Raw genomic sequence first — 23422 nt, forward strand, 5'->3', positions numbered from 1 at the left:
AATCGGCTAAGTCGAGTTAGTAAGTCTTTTATTGGGCGATGTATATGCTTTTATATTTATTTAAATTCAAATTGTCGGGGACCCAATTCAAATTCAAATATTTTTATTCAAAATAGGATTTAAAATCACTTATTGAACGTCAAAATCTACCCACCCATTCAAAAGAGACTGCCTCAGACCTGAGAAGAATGGGCGCAAGAAACTCAGCGGGCTTTTTTTTTTTAATATAAAATATGGATTACAATGTAATATCGTACAATAAACATTTATAATTAAAGAGCCTGAGGGTGTTCGCTTTATTCCCAGTCCGTGGTGTCATTAAGAAAATCGTTTATGCTATAATAACCTTTCACACACACACACACAAACACGTTTTTTAACAATTCTTTTAAATTTTGTAACACATTTGTTTTGTACATTTTCTGGGATCATATTGTAGAAGCATATACATCGCCCAACAAAAGACTTACTAACTCGACCCAACCGAGTAGTAGGCACAACAAAAATGCTCTGTGAACGGCTGGATCACTTGGCGTTGCGTAGAGACGTCGCTTCATTGTGTGTCTTCTACCGCATTTATCACGGGGAGTGTTCTGAAGAGCTGTTTAACCTAATTCCTATCGCCGAATTTCACCTTCGCACGACGCGCCATATGTTAGGATATCATCCCCACGATCTGGATGTGTGGCGGTCCTCTACAGTGCGGCTTTCAAGGAGCTTTCTTCCACGTTCTACAAAGCTGTGGAATGAGCTTCCTTGTGCGGTGTTTCCGGGACGATACTACATGGGTACCTTCAAAAAAAGCGCGTACACCTTCCTTAAAGGCTGGCAACGCTCCTGTGATTACTCTGGTGTTGCAAGAGATTGTGGGCGGCGGTGATCACTTAACAACAGGTGACCCGTACCCGTAATTTTAAAAACTAAATATGCAGTTATTGGTTTCTTATATATCGAGGGCATGACTCCTTTCACGACTTTTGTCTAAGTCTTATAGTTTCCGACTTCGCCATCACCGCCCTTCTCAAAAACCACCCTGTATTACTTCATACATGCGAAAGTCTTTTTATGAAACACTTCTCAATATAAATCTTAATATAGAATATATCACGTGCCTATAAATATAAGAGTGTATATATATATTCATTTCAGAATATAATCGACACAGTTTGCAGCGAGATGAACAGAATATACAGTCTGTTCAAAGCACGAAACCCCAATTTCAAAGGGGGCGTTTCCGTTGGCGGACATTCCCTGGGCAGTGTTATATTATATGACCTGCTGTCACACCAGATTCCTGAGGTGAGTGTGTCATGATCATACCGGACTATGTTATACTATGCTAGCTGGCACGACAGCGTTGTTCTGAAAATAATAAATAAAATGCTGTTTATTATGAATTTGTCAACAATATTTCATAACATCAAGAATTATTTTGTTATATCTAATACATAAAATTCTCGTGTCATGGTGTTAAACATTGAACTCCTCCGAAACGGCTTGACCGATTCTGATGAAATTGTGAGTGCATATTGGGTAGGTCTGAGAATCGGACAACATCTATTTTTCATCCCCCTAAATTTTTAAGGTCCACACGAAATTTTTTTTTTGTTTTTTTTTTTACTTTTTATTTTTTAAATTTGTTTGATTATGAGTCAGCATTAAAAAATACATGCAACTTCAAATTTTCACCCATCTACGATAAACAGTTACTTTTGTATCGCGATTTTAATATCGGCAATACAAAGTTTGCTGGGTCAGCTAGTTTTTTATATATGTATACAAATGGACCCGACACACGTCCTGTACACACGTATTAAATTTGAAAAATCGGTCCAGCCGTTAGGAGGAGTTCACTCACATACACATGAGCAGGAGAATTATATTATATGGACGGAATTGAGACTCTAAACCAATTTCATATTCACTGGAACACACAAAAAAATCATCAAAATCGGTCCAGCCGTTTAGGAGGTAGTTCAATTGTGAATCTAAACCATGATCGAATCCACCTGAAGACACAGAAAGTTTCATTAAAATCGGTTAAGCCGTTTAGGAGGAGTTCAGTTACAACAGACGCACAAAAGAAATATATATATTAAGATATATTGTATATATATAAGAGGGGGCAAACGGGCAAAAGGCTCACGGGATGGTTAGAGGTGAGGCAACAGCCCATGGACATCCGCAACAACAGGTGTCAAGAAATGTGTTGCCGGCCTTTAAGGTGGGAGTATGCTTTTTTCTTGAAGGTCCCTAAGTCATATCTGTTCGGGAAAACCGCTGCCTGCAATTGATTCCACAAAGTGGCTATGCGAGCCAAGAATTTTATTGCAAAACGCGCGGTTGTGGAATGCCAGACGTCATCGTGTTGCGGATGGTACTTTGCACGTAATGTCCGGTGGACTTCGGCCGCTGTAATCAACCCGAACAGCTCCTCTAAGCACTCCTCGTGATAAATGCGTGATAGTTGCAGAGAGAACCCACATTTCAACGTCAATCAAGCCCATCGGATATGACTATGCAGTCACATGGATGAAGCTTGTAATGAGAGCGCCCGCTCATAGGTGAGAACAGTACTCCACGTGAGGCCGGATTTGTGCCTTGTATAGTTGCAGGCGTTGGACTGGAATGAAATACCGTACTTCCCCTTGCTGGGCAAATGTAAAGATTTTTTTTTGCCCTTTTCAGAGGGGCTATCTGGCCCTCCACGGAACTGAATATAGCTTTATACATCGACGCTAATGATGCGGATACGGGCTATGCCAGTGTAGAAGAGTTTTCTCAAATCGTGAACATAGCAGCATTTCAGCAACTTCACATCACAATAATGTCTAAAGGCTCAGTGGGCGATGATCAATGGGGATATATGTTCTAAGCTTAGCTGTTGCGGGAATATCTGCATCTTTTGCCAACTTAAGTTTCTGGAAACTGGTTGGAATTATGTTATTTTATGTATTATTGTATGTATTTGAGGTCGAAGGCCTTAATTGGATTGAACCCCTTAGATACCCTAAAGACTATAGAAGGTGTGGGAATCAAGGCTTTAATTTGGTGGTCTTTGCTGGAGTTTCAAATTACAACCTGGAGATACCTTTTAAGAGGTGTAGAATCCTCCACCCATATCCTCCCCCTTCTTTCAGTTGATGCAATTACAGGCATTCCATTCATGTCCTAGCAATGGCCTTACACTCCAGTAGAATGGCAAGGTCTTGAGTAGCTGCTTTCTGACTGAAAATATATTTGCACCTATATTTTCAATACACTTTATCCCACGCACAACCAATCTGTTGTTGCAGTGTTTTCAAATCGATATGCTATGTGTATCTTAAAAATAAGGTTTTGCTTCTTCTGGTGCTAGAAGACCATTAGACCAATTAGTAGCTGCTTTCTGGTTGAAAATGTATTTGCACCTATATTTTCAATACACTTTCTTCCACGTACAAACAATCTGTGGTTGCAGTGTTTTCAAATCGATATGAAAAAAAGGAAATTTTTATTGAAAATTGTTGAATGAACAAACAATTTTGGTCCCTTCACCATTGTTAGGTATCTCTTGCGGGGCAATACGTCACAACAGCCGACCAATCACACAAAAAAGATTTTGCTTTTTGCTTTTACCAACAGATGACCAATTTATGTTTATTTTGACAGAACCCGACCCTACCTTGTTCCGCCCAGAAGACGTACGTGAAGGGGAGTACGGCTAGCGAGCCCTGTATAATCTACCCCAAGCTGAACTTTCACCCTGACGCCTGCTACGCGTTGGGAAGCCCTTTGGGTAAGCTACTTTTGTCGTTAATACATGTGAGAATAGATTTTTCCCAAACTTGGTACGTGAAGCTATTGAAATTAAAAAAATATCCAAATTTCAATAGAGAAGACAGTCAGACAATTAAAACCCAAAACTACACATACCAAAAAGAAGAGGACACTGACAGTAAATATTGTCAAAAACCATCTGTCTACAGTAAATACCACCTCCGAGGCAACAAATGATGCTAAATTTCATAATGACAAGTTCATACTTGTCATTAATTCTTACTTCATTAATTACTTCAATGAGTCATCTCATTTCAACCGCAATCACCCTGAAAACGAGATCTGGAAAGGTCTCGTCACCGTCATGTTAACTGAAGTACCGTCATGAGAAGCTATAAATTTTGCAAACAAGTGTTCAGGAGTTCACAACATTTGGACAAAAAAAATGAATTTGTTTAAGATTTAATAAATTATTAAGTAACAAATATTAACATATATTATTTAAGAATAATTATTCGTCAGATTCAGATGTTTCCATTTCTGTGTCAGAATCGGTGACATGTATCACGAAGCTGTCTACAGTTTTATCAATCATCTCATCGATTTTGGAATAAAAATTATCTTCTCCCTTGATAACATGCTCCACACAACGCTTCCAATTTTCCGAAGTAATCTGCTGCAGTCCCTCTTGTAATAATTGTTTTATCTCGTCAAATTTAAAATTTGTATTTTCGCGAGCAACATATCCTTTTACGTTGGTCCAAATTAGCTCAGTTGGGTTAAGCTCACAATGATATGGCGGGAGTCTCAATACTTCCACCTTATATTTTTTTGCGAGCTCGTCCACTACATGTGTTTTAAAATTGTCTATAACATTTTTACATTTTTAAAATAATGATATCAATGTGAAATCTGAAATTACGCAAAATCTCATATAAAACACAGATGCAACTAACGCGTTTCAATCCATTAAAAAATGTTTTAATGAATGTGCAACACTTTCGTTAATCAAAGAGAATACTAAATACACGTTAGATCTCACTACCCAAGTGAAATCCCAGCAACAAACGACTTCATAATTAATCCAAATATATATCTGTCTGGGCGGGGCTAAGGTCCCAAACCAAAGATGGACTTTAAAAGCCACTAAAAGATGGAGTGGTTGATGAGATTTAGATGAGAGATTTGGAAGGAGGCATATACCCGGATGGAATCAAGATTTAATAAATTACAAATCAAATCAAGATATAATAAATTACATTAATTTAAGGATTAATTTTTAAGTAACTAACATAATTACACAAATTAAATTTGGTAACTAACATAATTACACAAATTAAATTTGGTAACTAACATAATTACACAAATTAAACTTGAAAACAAAATTTATGAACGACGCGGGACTCGAACCCGCGTCCTCTCGTTCATTAATCATGATATGTCTTTGTTCAACGATTGTTTCATCTACAGGATCTACTATACAGTTGATAACCTGCTCAACCCCAATATTTGTATATTAGGAAATTGATTTGAGATGTCGCTCTTTCGAATTTAAACAATTTCTTATTTTTTTTTTAAAGTGATAACCCTCACTTCTGGGTTTAATTACACAATTCAAATTAGAAAACAAAATTTATGATGTTCCCAAATTTTGTTTTCAAATTCAATTTGTGTAAGTAACAACACTCACTTCTGGGATTAATTACACAAATCAAATTTGAAAACAAAATTAATAAGTTCCCAATTTTTTATTTCAAATTTAATTTGTGTAATTAACAACCCTCACTTCTGGGATTTAATTACCCAAATCAAATTTGAAAACAAAATTTATGAAGTTGCCAAATTTTGTTTTCAAATTTAATTTGTGTAACTAACATATTATTAAAATCCATAGTATTGAATAAACATACTTATTATTAATATGTCTGTCTGCAGCGATATTCGAGTGTATTCGCGGCGTGGAAATGCTTGGGCAAGAGTTTTGTCTGCCGACCTGCAAGAATTTCTTCAATATCTTCCACCCCTACGATCCTATTGCGTATCGGTGAGTATCTGCCTCTTCAGCTCCTAGTCTGAAAGTACGAAGAAGTGGACACAGGTAGATGTAGGAGTACTTTGTAGACCGTGCGCCCAGCCTACTTCATGAAAGGCCCAATAAGGCACATTGTGGCCAATAAGGCAAATCGTGGCCAATAAGGCAAATCGAGGCCAATGAGGCAAATCGTGGCCAATAATGCGTAGATTTTTTTATTGAAGTAAAATAACCAACACATGGTGAGTTGCTATTTTAGTATTACATATAGACTATGTTTCCAAGACATTAGAATAATTATAATAGTATGATACTTATAGTTTTTCTTGATATAAATTCCACTTGAATCAAATCCATTCAAATTTAATATGGAGGCGTCGTTTTCTTTTTCTGTTTTTTAATTTTATTTTGGAATATGTTGAAATATGTTTACCTTACTAGAACTATCGTGAAATATATTTCAGTAGTTACTATGCCCAAATATGACATAGTTCATACATTTAAAATCATGATTATGGCCATGATCGTACGCTGATTTAACATTGTACTCAAATCAAATCAAAATCACTATTCATGTAGGTCAAGGAAATGACACTTGTGAATGCCAATTTTTTTTTCTAATGAGAAGAAGTAACAAGAAACTCATTGCCACTATTTTAAATCAATATTAGCAGGTTCATCGATTTACAAATCATTTCAGTTACTATATATTACTAGCTGACCCGGCAAACGTTGTTTTGCCATATAAAGTATAATTCACGCGATAGTTTTATAAGTAATAAAATATTGCCTATATTATAGCCTGTACATCATTTTGTTCTATTGTCATAGAACATAGTTTTTGAAGCGCACGCAAAAATAGGTTTTCGATTTTACACCTTGTGTTACAAAATAGCAATTTTATTACGGATCCCTAATTTTGAAAAAAAAACATAGCCTATAGCCTTCCTCGATAAATGGACTACCCAACACTGAAAGAATCATCCAAATCGGACCAGTAGTACCAGAGATTAGCGCGTTCAAACAAACAAACAAACACTGCAGCTTTATAATATTAGTATAGATGTAATGTAAATTAATACGTAAAAACAAGAGTTATTGAGTACAGTAGATGCATCAATCCACACACACAGTATATATAAATAAAGGTACTTTGCGAGAATTTCATTAGCGATTGTAAAAAATATAATTACTATATTATTTTATAAAAACATGAAACAGAGTTTCTTGTAACAGGATCATCCTCCCTCAGTAGTGCCCTTTCACGAGCATGACGCATGGACCAGTCATGGTGCTCACCACAATACATAAGTCTAACCGCACTTGAATCATTGTAGTCGTTTCTAAGATTTACGAAGACAAAGACGCAAACAGAAAAAAACCTAAAAACTATTGTTGACAGTGACAGGTGGACAGGGTGAAGACGGCGCCTATTTCAAGCGTGAAGCAGTAATATTAGTGTAAACATTACTGTGTTTCGGTCTGAAGGGCGCCGTAGCTAGTGAAATTACTGGGCAAATGAGACTTAACATCTTATGTCTCAAGCTGACGAGCGCAGTTGTAGTGTCGCTCAGAAATTTCGGGTTTTTCAAGAATCCTGAGCGGCACTGCATTGTATCAATCACCATTAGCTGAACGTCCTGCTAGTCTCGTCCCTTACTTTCATAAAAAATACTAATTCAGTGGCCTCGCTTACATAAGTATGCGTGTATAAATTGTTTTTAATAGTACAAATTTGTATTAATTTAAATAAATTGTTAATTTCAGGATGGAACCAATGATCAACATGGCCCTTAAAGATGTCAAGCCCTTTCTGATTCCTCATCACAAGGGTCGGAAGCGAATGCATTTAGGTACGTTTAAAAAATTATTGTTATTTGGATAGTTTTCACTGAACACTTTGTCATTGCGTGGCGTTGTATTCAAAGCGCGGTCGAAACACAACTGAACGAAAACTCTGCCTCTCTGTCTTGTTGTTTATAGTTATTTTATCATTAGCCGGAAGACGTACACTGCTGGACAAAGGCCTCCCCCAAAGATCTCCACGAAGATCGGTCCTGCGCTGCCCTCATCCAACGTATTCCGGCGATCTTGACCAGATCGTCGATCCATCTTGTGGCCTACCAACACTGCGTCTTCCGGTACGTGGTCGCCATTCGAGGACTTTACTGCCCTAAAAAAATTGGATATTACACCATCAAATTGAATAAAAAAAAACTGTAAGTTAATGTAAATAATTTTAATTTTTGATATTTTCAAACAAACACTTTATATATTTGTCTTTATGTGTGCGGTATCTAGTTGTATCTTTACGACGAGACGAGCAGGACGTTCAGCTGATGGTAATTGATACGACCTGCCCATTACAATGCAGTGCCGCTCAGTTTAAATTTTTAGGTTTTTCAAGAGTTCTACTCGTCACCTTGAGACGTAAGATGTTAAGTCTCATTTGACCAGTAATTTCACTTGCTACGGCGCCCTTCAGACCGAAACACAGTAATGCTTAAACATTACTATTTCACGGCAGAAAAAGGCGCCGTTGTGGTACCCATAATCTAGCCGGCATCCTGTGCAAAGGAGCCTCCCATAGGTGTATGGATTTCAAAGCAATATTCTACAGGTGGACTGTCCGTTCCACGGTCCGCGACACTTGTGGGGCTAAAATGTACCTTATTGTTGCAGAGTTAAAGGATACAATGGCTCGCGTGGGTGCCGACATCAAACAGAAGCTGGTGGAGTCTATTAAGAGTACGTGGGACAGCATGTGGAAGACTCCACCGCCGACCAATGATCAGCTGGAGCAGGTGACTGATCTGTAGACCGTATTTAGACTTTGCTCAGACGTTTTTTGAGGGTAACTCGGAATATTTTTCTAACGGAAGTAACGTTAGTACTTAGTAGTCAATCAATTAAGTAAATATTCTCCTGTTAATTTTAAGTTTAAAATATTGCGTTGTTTATGTTAATAATTGGCAAATAAGATGTACCAATAATCTATGCGGCATCCTGTGCAAAGAAACCTTCCATTGGTAAATTCCCGTAGTCGCGTCTTACGACATCGTTGGGCCTGGGACTTCCCTATTCCTTTTATGTCCCGGGAAAGGACAGGGCAAAAGGCTAGCTAGATTAACATATACATTATAACATAATTGTAGGTCTTTCTGATGTAAAACTTCTTAAGGCGAGACTTGGGGGTAACTCAGAATATTTTACTGACGGAAGTAACGTTACTACTTCCGGCAGAAAAAAGTCAATTGAAACAATTTTTAACCATTATAATTTGATGGTTTAAAAATTTGTTTTTATTTCCAATATTTGTTTTGTATGGACATATTTTCTGTCAGAGAATTTATTGACGCACAATTTGACGGTTCTGCTGTGAAACAATTTTATTGTAACAACAGCGTGCATATTTTACGAAATAATTCTTGATGTTATGAATGTAATGTTATTGTCAAATTCTTAAAAAAAACAGTATTTTATTTATTATGTACAAAACAACGTCTGTCGGGTCGGCTAGTATTTGATATAATATTATTTTAAATACAATTTGAAAAAAAACATATTAAAATTAAGACGTCTCTAATGATTCATGATTAACAGGTTGTTGAAGAAGAAATGGAGAAGGAAGCGCTCAAAGAAGAAAGCAAACACGATATGGACCAAGAAAAAGAGGTAAGAAATTATATTGTTGCATAATTATTTAACATGAACTGATCATTACAAGTGGAACAGAAGGTCTCTTGAAACAGAAGACGAAACAAAATCTGTGCAGCAGATTTTTATGAAATTTTGTTAAAAGTAAATTTGTTGGCATACTTTCATTCGAGTTACGGGAGCTACAAATTATGCCTTGCTGCTGCCTATGCTGAGATGGTTTGGACATGTCGAGAGAATGAATGAAGAACGATTGATGAAGAAATTGTATAAGGCCAGTGTGAATGAAATGGTCCAAAATTGGTATTCACGTACTGATTCGATAGGACGACAACTCAATAGGACTGAAACTCAGCGACTTATCGACGACTTGCGATAGGACATTGCCAGTCTAATTCTACTAATAATTTATTTTCTACCTTATTGTTTTAAATATGTTTATTATGATATCAGGGTCTTTTGCTCAGTTACTAGTACTCAACCTAACAATATTTGAAGCTGTAGAATAGTAAAAAGGTAACGTTTAATTATTTTTATATAGAAATTAATAGGCTGAAAATGAAAATTTGTACCCAAATGGTTGTAATAAAAAAAAAACGCCGTACATCAAAGTTAAACCAATGATATTATAATATTATACCATTGAGTCAAACTGGATTATCGCTCAAGTGTAGGTAGCTCTTTCGCGTCTCGTTTTGTTCATTTAAACAAAATGAGCTCGAAGAAGATTGTAACCGTGCGTCAGCTTGAATTACTAACTGAGCTATTTTAGTTTTTTAATATTGAATAAATAATTAAGTAGGTATTTAATAAGTCCAATAACGTAGGTAAAGGTAACTTAAGTCACCTGTCGCACTGCTTTAGACACTGTAGGTCAAGATACCTACCTACTGAGTTGAAATTACTCTGACCAACAATGGTTTGGTAAGATCCTGTAGCATAAAATGCTAGTGCTATTAATATCTATAATGTACATGATTGTACATGATTTTATAATTTATTTAATTAAAGTCTTAAATATAGTAAATATCTAGTCAGATAAATAGGTACCTATCTACTAAGATCTTTCTTGGTAACTACCAACCTAAAAAGGAAATTTAGTATAGAACGAGGTCTTCAATAAGACCAAGGACTAAATCCTTGGTAAAGCGAAATGTTTTCACGAACTCCGTATCAGTCATTTCGAAAGCAAAATATTTGTTGATCCTTATATTATTTCGGTGTCGATGTTCTCTTCGCCGGTCTTCCCTTTCAGAAAGATCCAAACATATCCAAAACAAGCTGATATTCATGTTTATGAAAAAACTTTCAACAGCCAACAACTGCAAATTACTAACTGCAGTTCAGCGACTTCTCAGACGTTCGATTTGACATTAAATCGTTGGTAACTGATTGTAAAAAGATAACAGAATACCACTGACACAACGATTGAAGTCCGTCTAGCTGACGTGAATACGCTTTAGCGATTTTTGGATAGGATCGTTTCTCGAACGTGCGATTTAAATCACGTGAATACGAATCGTAGGTGAACGACAGATGTCGCTGCGATATCGCTCATGTAAAATTACGTGAATCGGGCCGCAGGGACGTCTTGAAAAAAGGCCAGGTCAAGAGTACCCTAAACCGGAGAGCATGTATGAAAGGAATAATGAAAGTGGACGAAGCGAAACAAGTATGTAAGGATCGTAGCAAGTGGAAAGAATTGGTCTCTGCCTACCCCTACGGGAAAGAGGCGTGATTTTATGTATGTATGTATGTAAATTATTCCTTAACGATTTTTTTGTAGGACGGTGTTTGCACCCCTTTTTCCAAGATAGCGGCCGGGGGACAATTGCTGTAACCCCACAAACTTGTTGTTAAGCTTCTATTCACCCCCCACACATGTCCCAAAAATAAAATTGCGTTCTCTAAAAATGTTAAAGCTCATGGAACATTTCAATGGACTAAAGGCAGTCGATGTGAAGTGTACCTATTATTTTCTTTTTTTTCAATGAACAAAATTATCTAATATATATAATAATAAAGACATACTCGCAAAACCTCTTATTAAGTATTTATTAGAAGTAATTACTATTGTACTTGGTAGTTATATGCCAGATTATATGCTACAAAAAATGCCAAAACAATGCATGCAAATATGCAAGTAAAATAGCTGAAATATGCACGAAAATCCATAAAAAGGTCAAAAATATGCTTACTTATACAGGAAATAAGTCATATTTAAATATTTTTATTTTATTTTATTTTATAAAGGTTTGTACTGACAATCGTATTTGTGAAAGAAACTATAACAAGATATACCTACTTAGATAACAATGAAATTTAAGATTTACCTTTAAAAATATGTACTACTAAGTACTGTTATAAATGTTCTGCAGACAAATTGTGTCTACGATCGCTTGATAACTTTTTTGTAAGCGGAAAAGGAGCGTTCTACGTCTACTGAGGTTATTCGGCAGTATTTAAATTTGAATGCAATGTTTGGGCGTACTATGAAAAGCATCGAACGATGAGCGAGATCGAGCGTAAATATGCATATTTTCTTTTTTCTAAAATATGCAACCGCTGAAGAGGTACTAAATATATTGCAGATGCTTTTGCATATAATCCGGTCTCTGCTAATTATCATACCGTGTGTTTGTAGGACTGTGTTTTAGTTACTAACGTGTTCGACGACCACATAAATGGACGACCACGAGGATCCTGACAATGTGACCGGCTTCGCCCTGTCATATATTGTATTAACTCCATGATTAGGGAAAGATCTTTTATATTCATTGTACAAAAGCTTACACCTAACGGGATTCGATACACGGAACCCACTTATATGATAATAAGGGACGAGACGAGCAGGATATTCAGCTGATGGTAATTGATACGCCCTGCCCATTACAATAAAGTGCCACTCAGGAGAATCTTGAGAAACCGAAAAATTCTGAGCGGCAATACAATTGCGCTTGTCACCACGACACATAATTCTCATTTGCGCAGTAATTTTACTAGCTACGGCGCCCATCAGATCTAAACACAGTAATGCTTACACATTACTGCTTTACGGCAGAAATGGGCGCCGTTGTGGTACCCATAATCTAGCCGGCATCCTGTGCAAAGGGGCCTCCCACTGGTTTTATTTAGAAGGGGGCAAACGGGCAAGAGGCTCACGGAATGGGGAGAGCAGAAGCAACCGCCCATGGACATCCGCAATAACAGGTGTCGAGAGATTAATTGCCGGCCTTTAAGTCGGGAGATTGCTCTTTTCTTGAAGGTCCCTAAGTCGTATCGGTACGGAAAGACAGTAGCCGGTACTTGAATCCACAAAGTGGCTGTACGAGGCAAGAAATATCTTGCAAAACGCACGGTTGTGGCATGCCAGACGTTAACGTAATGCGGGTAGTTATTAGTACTTTTACGTAATGTCCGGCGAAAATTGATTCGATTGGAAAGGAAGTATTATTTTAAACTAGCTGACCCGACAGACGTTGTTCTGTAAATAAAATAATGTTTTTATATGAATTTGTCAATAATATATCATAACATCAAAAATTACTTCGTAAAATATGCACCCTGCTGTCGTAATGAAATTATTTCACAGCATAACTGTCAAACCGTGCGTCAATAAATTCTCTCATAGAAATTATGTATGGACACATCAAAGGAAAAACAAATTTGTTGTTTTTATTTAATTTAGCAACATTTTCCTATTTATTTTACCTTTGAAACCTTCCCTGGACTTCTACAAATAATTCAAGACCAAAATCAGCCAAATCGGTCCAGCCGTTCTCGAGTTAAAGCGAGACTAACGAACAGCAATTCATTTTTATATATATAGATTGTAATATGATTACATTAAATATTACAAGTTATGTGATTTTTGTATAGATAACTCAAGAAATGCTGGGTCGCCTGAACGATGGGCGCCGCGTGGACTTTGTTCTCCAGGAGGCACCTTACGAGATGATCAACGAGTATCTCTCAGCCGTGACCAGCCACGTGTGTTACTGGTGAGTCTACCTCTAAAGGTATTTACAGGTTTACCAGTGGGAGGTCAGATTGTGGGTACCACAACGGCGCCTATTTCTGACGTGAAGCAGCAAGGATTATTGTGTTTCGGTCTGAAGGGTGCCGTAGTTGGTGAAATTACTGGGCAAATGGGACTTAACTGTATTTGTAGAACCACAAGAATCCTGAGCGACACTGCATCGTAATGGGCAGGGCGTATCAATTACCATCAGCTGAACGTCCTGCTCGTCTGGTACCTAATTTTCATTTAAAAAAATGGCAAGAGTCTCACGTAATGGAATGTGGTGAGTTAACCGCCCATGGACATCCGCATCGAGGGTTCAAGATATGTGTTGCAGGCTTATAAGTTGGGTTCTATGTTTCTCTTTAACGGCCGTTTCCAATATACTATCTACAGACAGATATAAATTACTATTCGATACCTTCTACTGTCAGTAATTAGCTGTCAATAATCTGAAGCTGTCCCAATATACCCGATAAGTCATTCTTATCGCCTTATGTTGTGACGCGTGAATTGCAATTTCCATTCAAACTTCTATCGCTGGTAAGCTACACGTCCGTAGTCGTTTCTAGCACCTCTTCTTGTGTAATTAATGTGTTGGTGGTACTTTGGCAGGGAGTCTGAAGACACGATGCTACTGATCCTGCGGGAAGTATACGACGCCCTCCACATCCAGCCTGACAGCAGCGTGCCCCAACACTCCATGACTGTTCAGAGGACCAGGAATATTGTAAGTACCCACCTTCATTCTGCAGAAGAGGGCTATTCGCGCTTATATAACCTAGGTCCTAAAGAATAATTGAGATCAAAATTTAAAGAAATAAATATCTTAACTGTTTCCTCTCAATATATTCTTGATAATGTTAATCATTGATACTAGTGAAATCCTTGTTCCTCAACGCTAACTTCACTTTGACAATGACAGTCGGACAGATCATTTCGTTTCTTCGTCATTGTCACTCAGTTTCTTGTTGTATTCGTTAAGTTACCAACTTGTTAACTACCTACCCAATTGAATTCCAAAGAAAGTAATTGTCTCTAGCAGTCTGTTTTACAGTTCATGTATGAGCTAATGAGTACATATTATTCTAATCTGAGCAAATAAAACTATCTTTTAATTTAGGTATACTATATTATATTATCTAATTACGAATTGTCTTATATTATAATGCAAAAAAATGTCGTTACAGTAGTAGATAGGTAGGTATTTTTTATCTAAAACAAAAAACAAGGTTGGTACCCATCTAATATAAGTATGTGACCTATCCTTAGCACCTAGGTATTTAATAAACCTAGAATAGATGAGCTGTCAACATATAGTGCAAGACATAACCTCATTTTTATATCTTCGATTACTCAGTTCCTAGATTGACAAATGTTGCTAAATTTTCATTTATGGTGTTACTTTCTACACAAACAGTCTATGTCTTAATCCGGTGAAATCAAAATACATAATTTGTGGCACCAACAAACAGCTGAGCAGTTTAAAGTCTTCACATGACATTATCTTGATGGGTGAACCCATTGAACGTACATATGTAGCACGTAATCTTGGTCTTCTTCTCGACAGCAAACTGAGATTCCATGATCACATCACTAGCCTAGTCAGTAACTCTTTTTACAGGCTGAAAGTATTATATAGGATGAGACCTTATCTGTCAAAGGAGATGTGTATCCGTCTTGTTGAAAGTCTAGTTCTCTCAAAGCTGAATTATACAGATGTTGTCTTTGGCCCACGTTTAGTTTCTGTAACTAAAAAATTTATTCAGAGAGTCCAGAATGCATGTGCCCGTTTTTGTTTCAATATAAAACATAGAGACCATGTCACCCCTTTCTTGAATAAGCATTCAATGTTAAAAATGAAACATCGGCGAAAACTTCATTTAGCTTGTATCCTTTTTGGTGTATTGAAGTTCGAAAAGCCAAAATACCTTTATGACAAACTATCTAGAACGGCTAGTCTTAGGTCGTGTGGGTCACGGCACAGTTCTGTTCAGATGGTTATTGAGAAGCATCGATCGGCGTCATTTAGAGGGAGCTTTCGTTACTCGGCATCCAAATGTTGGAATAACATCCCACCGCCTATTAGAAATTTAAAAAGTCTATCCTTATTTAAAACGAAATTAAGACAATTTCTTTTACAGGAGCAAAGAGCACAAGAGAACTTGGCTCAAGATATGAGTGTAATATAGGTTAGATTCAGATTGCTCTTGTCTCTTTAGTACTATAGGATCTTCCCTCTTAAATTAATAAGTGTTTCGATTGGCAACCGAACTAATTATCTATTTTCGTTCTCTAATCATAGTTCATTTTAATAATATATTTATCTAGTAGGTACTTATTCTTTGTATGGTGCTAGTATTTTTATTATCATTTTGGTTTTGATTGTATTACACTGCAAAATAATGTCGTAGGTATTTTTTAGTTCAAAATAATTGTAAGCCTAATGCACAATATAAAATGAATAACATATTAGTTGACAATAATTGTTTGTTGATATAATGTGGCTCTAGAAGTCCTGCAATTATTTTGACAGTTGACAGTGTCATCTGTCACCTAGACAGTTGGTTGACGCTTGAAGACCACAGAGCAAGCAACCATCGGTTCGATACTGGTTACACCGAGAAAGTCGCAAATGAAAACGTGTAATTCACAACAAAATTAAAAATTATAAAAATCATAGCGTACATTCGTATTGGGACAGCTTCAAGGTCACAGAATGGCTCAAGCGGAAGATCGGCGCTGGACATACATGATGTGTGTCAGCATATGCCGAGCTTGTGCCTATTTGCAGCTGATGTTTTTTATTTCTATTATGTTTAAGTTTCATTTTAATTTTAAGCTGTAATATATTTTGTTTTGGTAAGTTTACTTTTGTTAATTACACATTTTTTAGCTGCAAATAAAATATTTTATTATTATTATTACTTTCATCTTGTTATCACTGGGCCCAGGAATGTATGGAAGCGTTTCAATCTCCGTTGCCAGAAGCGATTATTTCTGATATTTTTATTCAACACTAGCTATGGTGCCTTTCAAACAATAATACAAATATTGCTGGCACACTTTCACGGCAGAAAAAGGTGGTACTGTGCTACCCAAGATAGGTTGATGACCCATAAAAAAATCTCCCACTGATAAAGTGGTTGTTGGATTCGATATTTGTTCGACACATAATAGCGGCATAACTGTCGAACCGTTGCGTCAGTAAATTCGACGGGGGACGCATCAAAGGAAAACCTCATTTCTTTCAAATACCCTCTGTCTCCCCTAGGTATGGTTCATCGAAATGATGTCCGTGTAAAAATGTCTGATAAAATTAAATTTATCTTTCTTTCAGGACGGTGTGACTCTTGAGAACGCCGGAGGTAAGACAATATTAGATTAAATACTATCGTAGGTTTGTATACAGTCGGAGCAAAAGTTTGGAATCACTTACTTGAAATTGGTTCCGCGCGATCTTGCTTACCTACTAAATACATTTCTAATTATCATAAAAATGACATCATTTTAAAGGTTCAACTCTTAACTTTAAACTGATACCGAATTCATTAAAATCAAGCCAGTATTTAAGAAGCTATCCCGGATTAAGTGTGGGACGCGACTTGCGTCGACACTCTGTCTCCTTCTCATGTCCAAGTTACGTCAGTTGGTGCTGGGGCTGCTGCTTCGACTGCCGAAGACAGCAAGCGTCGCAAATATGTCGGTCTCAGTGAGTCATACATCTTTGTGCCGTTTGGTGTCGAGACATTTGGAGAGACAGAACAGGATTATTTTAAAAAAATTGCGGGAACACAAAACAAAACTTAAATACGTCCTGCACCCACGATGACTAACGTGCGACTGAAATCAGTTCAAACTAAATGCGACTAAACCTTCCTAAACGATTTAGTCAGTCAGAAACCACACTTGGTTCTGAATTTAGGGTGCTAGCTTGCTGAATGCCATTATACTTTTCTAAATTCAGTAATGACTGAATTAAGACGACTATTTTCAGTCAAGTGTTATAACCGCAAAAGTACTATAGCACTGAAGTCGTCTGAATTTAGTGGTTAGTGAATTTAGAGAAGTATAAATGTAATCAGCAAGCTAGCATCCTGAATTTAGAAATAAGTATGGTTTATGACTAACTGAATCATTTAGAAGCCTAATTAGAAACGCATTTAGACAGGTGTAATCGCATTAAGTTACTGATTTCAGTCGCTCGTAGGTCTTCGTGCGTGGACGACGTCTCTAAGTTTTATTTTATTTACCCTAATAATAGTAATAGCCCAATAAGTTTCAGAGATTAGTTTTGTCAGCAGGGGTTGGGATATTACAAAACTGAATTTTAAACCTTGATATTAATTTTCTGTTGCAATAATTCTTAGTGTTTTACCAATCTTTCTTTTGAACTAAAACTGTCTCGTAGGATACTATCTTGGTTTTGAATAAATTGAAACATTACCTAAAATTGAATAGTATTTTAAACGATCTCGAATCCACGCGTTGATAATTTCAGAAGTCCGCTGGTTCTAAAACGCCCATAATGTCCATGTTTTCTCGCTTTCCGCGCAGTAATAAATATTCTCTCACCTCGTGGATGAGTAAAAAAATAAGGACTCCGTATCACCTTTCATAACAATGAGGCACCAAAACAAGCCGGTAAACGTGTAAATACATAGCCCCACGCATACACTTACACTAATACAAGACGATCGGCCGCCATTATGAGATTTGCCATCGCTGTGACAGATCAGTTTGCGCCGCAATAAAATTTTTTAAAAATGCCGTCGTGCGTTGTGTAAAAGTGTAAAAACGATACTATAAAAGTATTTGTGGCCATATATGATTATTTAAGGGAGAAAAAATTGTGTAACTAGTATCCCTCGTAAACGCACACACACTAGCATAAAGGTGTTTCACTTGCTAATATCACGGCGCGGAGTCCTTGTTTTTTTACTACTCCATGTCTCACCTGTGTTCTTCTTTTTTAATTGAGCCAACGGCCAGGGCTAAGAAATGGCCAATTTTTTGGTGTCTGGAGTCATCCTAGTATACGACACATCCGACTTCGTCACGCTTTCACGGGTCCACATATTGCCCATCTTGCAGCTAGAGACTCAGCTCTGCGGCATATGCCGTAGGAAAGATTAGAGAGTATACGAATGTGGCGACCGCTAGATTAGTGTACTTCAGTTATTTTCACAGCATCATGACGTACGGTATATTACTATGAGGTCATGCTGCTGACATTGATATAGTGTTTGATCTGCAAAAGAGAGCTGTTCGTGCTATATATCAGCTAGGTTATAGACAGTCTCTCAAAGAAAAATTTAAAGAAATAAATATTATGACTGTTCATTGTCAGTATATTTATGAAAATTTAATATTTAACCTTTTTGCTCTTAATAGTGATTTTCATTATCATAACACTAGAAATAAGGGATTGCTTGTAACTAATTCTAGTAGGCTTCATAAGATATATAATAGCTTTAAGGGTAAATGTATACACTTCTATAATAAAGTCCCAGCCACTGTTCAGGCATTATCTATAAATAAATTTAAATATTTTATACAAAAAAATGGCTCTGTCTTAAATCCTATTACTCCACTGCTGAATATCTAAATGATCGGACAGCCTGGGACTAGATTGTGATTATTTTATAGCGATAGAAATGACTGTACAATATTGTATATTTTCATTGAAAAGAGCGCAAAAAAAGAATGCTGGGAGAGATTCTTGCGCCGCTTCATCTCTCTCTGAGCGCCATTTGTTTCCGAAGCGGTAGTAGTATCTAGTATATTAGAAATGACATCAAAAAGAATTCAAAAGGAATCAGTTTTGAGAAAATAAATGCCTTTTATGCCTTTGAGTGGTAACTGATTCAGAAACTTAATTTAGGACAGTGTGATCCGAAGCTTCCAATTTTAAGTTGCTTCTGAATTTAGACGACTAAATTCAGTGAAGTGTATTAAGCGCTTAACTACACGTCTTAATAAGAGACTAAATAGCCTAGCTATCCAACGCGGTAATGCTGCCAGTACTCTTGGTACGCTTCCACGTAATGATAGTTTTAAATTTAACATAATCATAGTATTGTAAATATAGTTATAAGATTTGTTTTGTTCAAATAATAAAATTAATTAATTTCTTTTTCAGCATCGCCTTCAACTAGTCGCGGCGGCGTTTAAATATAAATTGTTGTAGTTCAATGAAGAAAATAATGTTAAATAAAATATGGCAGCTGTATGTTGTATATTTATTGTATGTATAGATAGGCGAATAATGATATTGAAACTACTTTTAATAAGAACATTCAACACTTGATATAAATATAAATTTTTGTATGGGCGAGGGTAGATAAAATGAAATAATATGTAATATATAAATAAAATAAATATAAAATTGGACTAAATAATATTTGTATTAAGTTTCTAATTCACGTGCGTTTGCTTTTTAAATTAAATATACTATTTTATAAAGCTATATTTTAAGATAACTTTGCGATGTATGTCTTTAAATTGATTAATAAAAATCGAACCCAAGTCAATCGATGCCAGCACCCTGCGCTTAACTACAGCTGTGTCCTCCGTACCATCAATTTAAACGATAGTTCAGATTTCCGCTAATGATTAATTAATTTATAATAATATTTATTTATTTAGTTTTTTTATTTTTTTTATTTTTTTATTTTTTTACTATTTTATAATACACTCACACGTCATCAATTATTATTATAGTTGGGCCTTTACAAACGTGCGAACTGAGTCTTAAATCATTTTTATCAGATCTCTCGCTCTCACACAGCTAGTGTTGTGTGCAACATAGAAGGGATTTATCGATAGTCATTAGCACCTGCTAACTATCTAGTTAAGTATATATATACGTCCTCCCATTGACAGACAGTGTGTACGTCGATAAGTTTATTCGGACAGAAAAGTCAACGATAGTTACGATTTTTATCTCAAGTAAGAGATACACTAAATATTGGGAACGGCCACTAGCCGAGTAGTAGGGGAGATCGATGAAAGTTGAAACAGCCTCCCAATTTTTAACTAATCCAGAATCTAATCAAGAATCAAATACATAAAAATCATTTGTACCAAACATATATTAATAAATCGTTAGTCTATGAGCATTCGAAAACATTTGTAACTTTAAACCAAAATGAAAAACCCTTATCTAAGTATAGGCATTAGAAAAACATTAAAATTTACGATTTTGTTTTTTCACATGGCACGCAGGATTTCACAGCAATAGACACATTATTGGAAACGGCCGTTAGAGAGTTTCGCTAGGTGGCGTATCATAAATCTAGACGTATTAATTATCTATGGTGATGTTTCGCGTGATATAAACAAAATGGCTGCCGGGCATCTGTGAGGCTTTGGCGTCATGTGCAAAAAGACTCCTTAGTATTGACGCCAAAGCCTCCTTTTAAACAATTCGACACGTGTTTCGCCTCTAGACGAGGCATCCTCAGGACGTGTTGTCTCGCCAAAATCTGGAACGAGACTCACTTTTGGCGTGGATGCCTCGTGGAGAGGCGAAACACGTGTCGAATTGTTTAAAAACAAATATTGGCGGAATTAACACTAAAGAAAACTCAAATCATTTGGATAATTATGAATTTCCGCAAAGTAACGCCTACTTCAATAAATATGTCTATTACATTTTGTTCCCAGAATAAAATAATTATTTTTAAGCTCGAATCAAAATTTATTAACATTATATAAAATGAACTCAAAAACTTTAGTTTTCAATACTTTTAAGAGCTACATTCCGAACTGGCACTTGATGAATTTTATTTGTTAATTTATACATGTAGGTATACTGTGACGGACTGACGTCTCGCGAGTAAAACGTAGCTGTCATGCAAGCTAAAGTATAAACTTGGCCTGTTGTAATGCGTTGCCTAACAGCAAGAAGCTCTATGTAAACGTATAAATTATCTTAGTGTCATAGAAGATGTTGTTTACTCTCAAAACCACCGAAACAAATCTACGGAGCTCATTAAAATTTGAAATTTTGCAAAAAGTGGGAGGCTCCTTTGCACAGGATGCCGGCTAGATTATGGGCACCACAACGGCGCCTATTTGTGCCGTGAAGCAGTTATGTGTACATTACTGTGGTTCGGTGTGAAGCTAGTGAAATTACTGGGCAAATGAGACTTAACACCTTATGTCTCAAGGTGACGAGCGCAATTGTAGTGCCTCTCAGAAATTTTGGTTTTTTCAAGAATCCTGAGCGGCACTGCATTGTAATGGGCAGGGCGTATAATCATCATCAGTTGAACATCCTGCTCGTCTCGTCCCTTATTTTCATAAAAAAATGATTGCGTGGTAATATAGTATGGTGAAAACACACTACAGTGAAGGTATTTACTCAAATGGTGAGGTTATATAATATAATTATTAATAATAAACACATACATACTATTAATAATACATTAATAAAACTGAAAACAAAATTCTATGAACGTTGCGGGACTCGAACATGCGACCTCTCTCTCAGTTCGAGTGATGTATCGTTTGTAAAATCTTGTATGCTCCATTATCGCCGCGCGTCGCGCGTTCGAGTCCCGCAACGTTCATAGAATTTTGTTTTCAGTTTTATTATTGTGTTTATTTATTTGTGTAATTAATCCCAGAAATGAGGGTTATCCCTTTAAATCATAACAAATTGATTGATTAAAAACCAGCAATATAGTCTATCAAAATATTATGGAGATCGATTTTACTGAGCGATTATAAATATCAAATCAAATCATTTAATTGCATAGATTGAGTGGGTACATTGGTGTTACATTATAATCATAGGTGCTAACAATCTGCCGGGTAGGCATGCAAAAATAATATTTTACAATTCTTACTCTAAGATTACCGTGAAAAACATACAACATAAGAACCAAATTATTCATAAAAGTCTATCCACCATAATATTATAAAAATGTGAAAAATAAAAATTTGAAATATCTGAATTAACTTATTCTAATGACTAAACATTCATATCTGTTAAATATTCTTTAACTGAATAATATTTCTTCGTCATTAAAAATTCCTTAATTTTATTTTTAAAAGAGTTAATATTTAAGTTTTGGTCCGCTAATGATGCTGGTAGTTTATTATATAGCTGAGGAGCCATATTAAATATTCTATATATATTATATATAATAATAATTAATGTTCGGGATGCGAGCTAAAACGGATTCCATTTAATTTTTAAATTATTTCTAAATTCTTTTTAATTTTTGAATAATAATGTTTAAAATTTGCTTATTATGATAAAACGTTTTCTGTTATTTAATTTACTAGCGAAATATATGAGAACTAACAATAAAGTTTATATTTTATTACATTTCGTAGTTTTATTTATATATTTATCGTACACGAATATTTTAAGTACCTATACATGTCTTCAGTATCAAGAAGCATATAAGTGTTTCAAAATTATCGACGATTATAAATAACTTGACTTACAATCGTCTAATAAAAGTAAAAGGTTATCAAAAATGTCGTTGTGTTTAACTTTTAACATTAACAGCTGATATACAGATAACATTAAAACATTCATTCAAATTAGCACCTTATTTCGTGGCAGTTATGTTCAAAGTTTTTATTGTAATACGCTCATAAGAAGCTTGATTATACTAGGGTATGTTCCGATATGCACTACGAGCACTGCATCGTGCTATCACTGTAGAAAAATTCGTTCTGGACTGCCTGAATACTGCCGCAGTACCCTAGGGTAATATATGACGTCATAAATCGCCGCCATATTCTACTGTGAGCACTGGCGTTTTCGAGGTAAGGTACTCGCAGTACTTTGATCACGTGATCAGTCAAAACCACTCGAGTGCCTAACGTTTTATAAACAAAACCTAAAGTTTAATCCCAAATATTTTTAATTTGACAGTACTCCAACAACATCATTCTTTTTATGAACTAGAAAACTTTAATACACTCATTTG

The 23422-nt window shown here is 36.0% G+C and overlaps 1 protein-coding gene across 1 annotated transcript in view; it reads left to right on the forward strand.

Moving 5' to 3' along the window:
* The window catches only part of LOC126974801 (SEC23-interacting protein), a 28630-nt gene extending 13503 nt beyond the window's left edge, over window positions 1–15127 (forward strand). The window contains exons 8-16 of the mRNA XM_050822484.1: window positions 1150–1313; window positions 3190–3193; window positions 3679–3778; window positions 5695–5803; window positions 7559–7644; window positions 8474–8595; window positions 9395–9481; window positions 13328–13449; window positions 14085–15127. Of these exons, the coding sequence (XP_050678441.1) occupies window positions 1150–1313; window positions 3190–3193; window positions 3679–3778; window positions 5695–5803; window positions 7559–7644; window positions 8474–8595; window positions 9395–9481; window positions 13328–13449; window positions 14085–14268 (978 nt within the window). The 3' untranslated portion in view covers window positions 14269–15127. The remainder of the gene's footprint in view (window positions 1–1149; window positions 1314–3189; window positions 3194–3678; window positions 3779–5694; window positions 5804–7558; window positions 7645–8473; window positions 8596–9394; window positions 9482–13327; window positions 13450–14084) is intronic.
* The last annotated feature ends 8295 nt before the right edge of the window (window positions 15128–23422 follow it).

Source organism: Leptidea sinapis, chromosome 2, assembly GCF_905404315.1.
Source record: "Leptidea sinapis chromosome 2, ilLepSina1.1, whole genome shotgun sequence".
NCBI lineage: Eukaryota > Metazoa > Arthropoda > Insecta > Lepidoptera > Pieridae > Leptidea > Leptidea sinapis.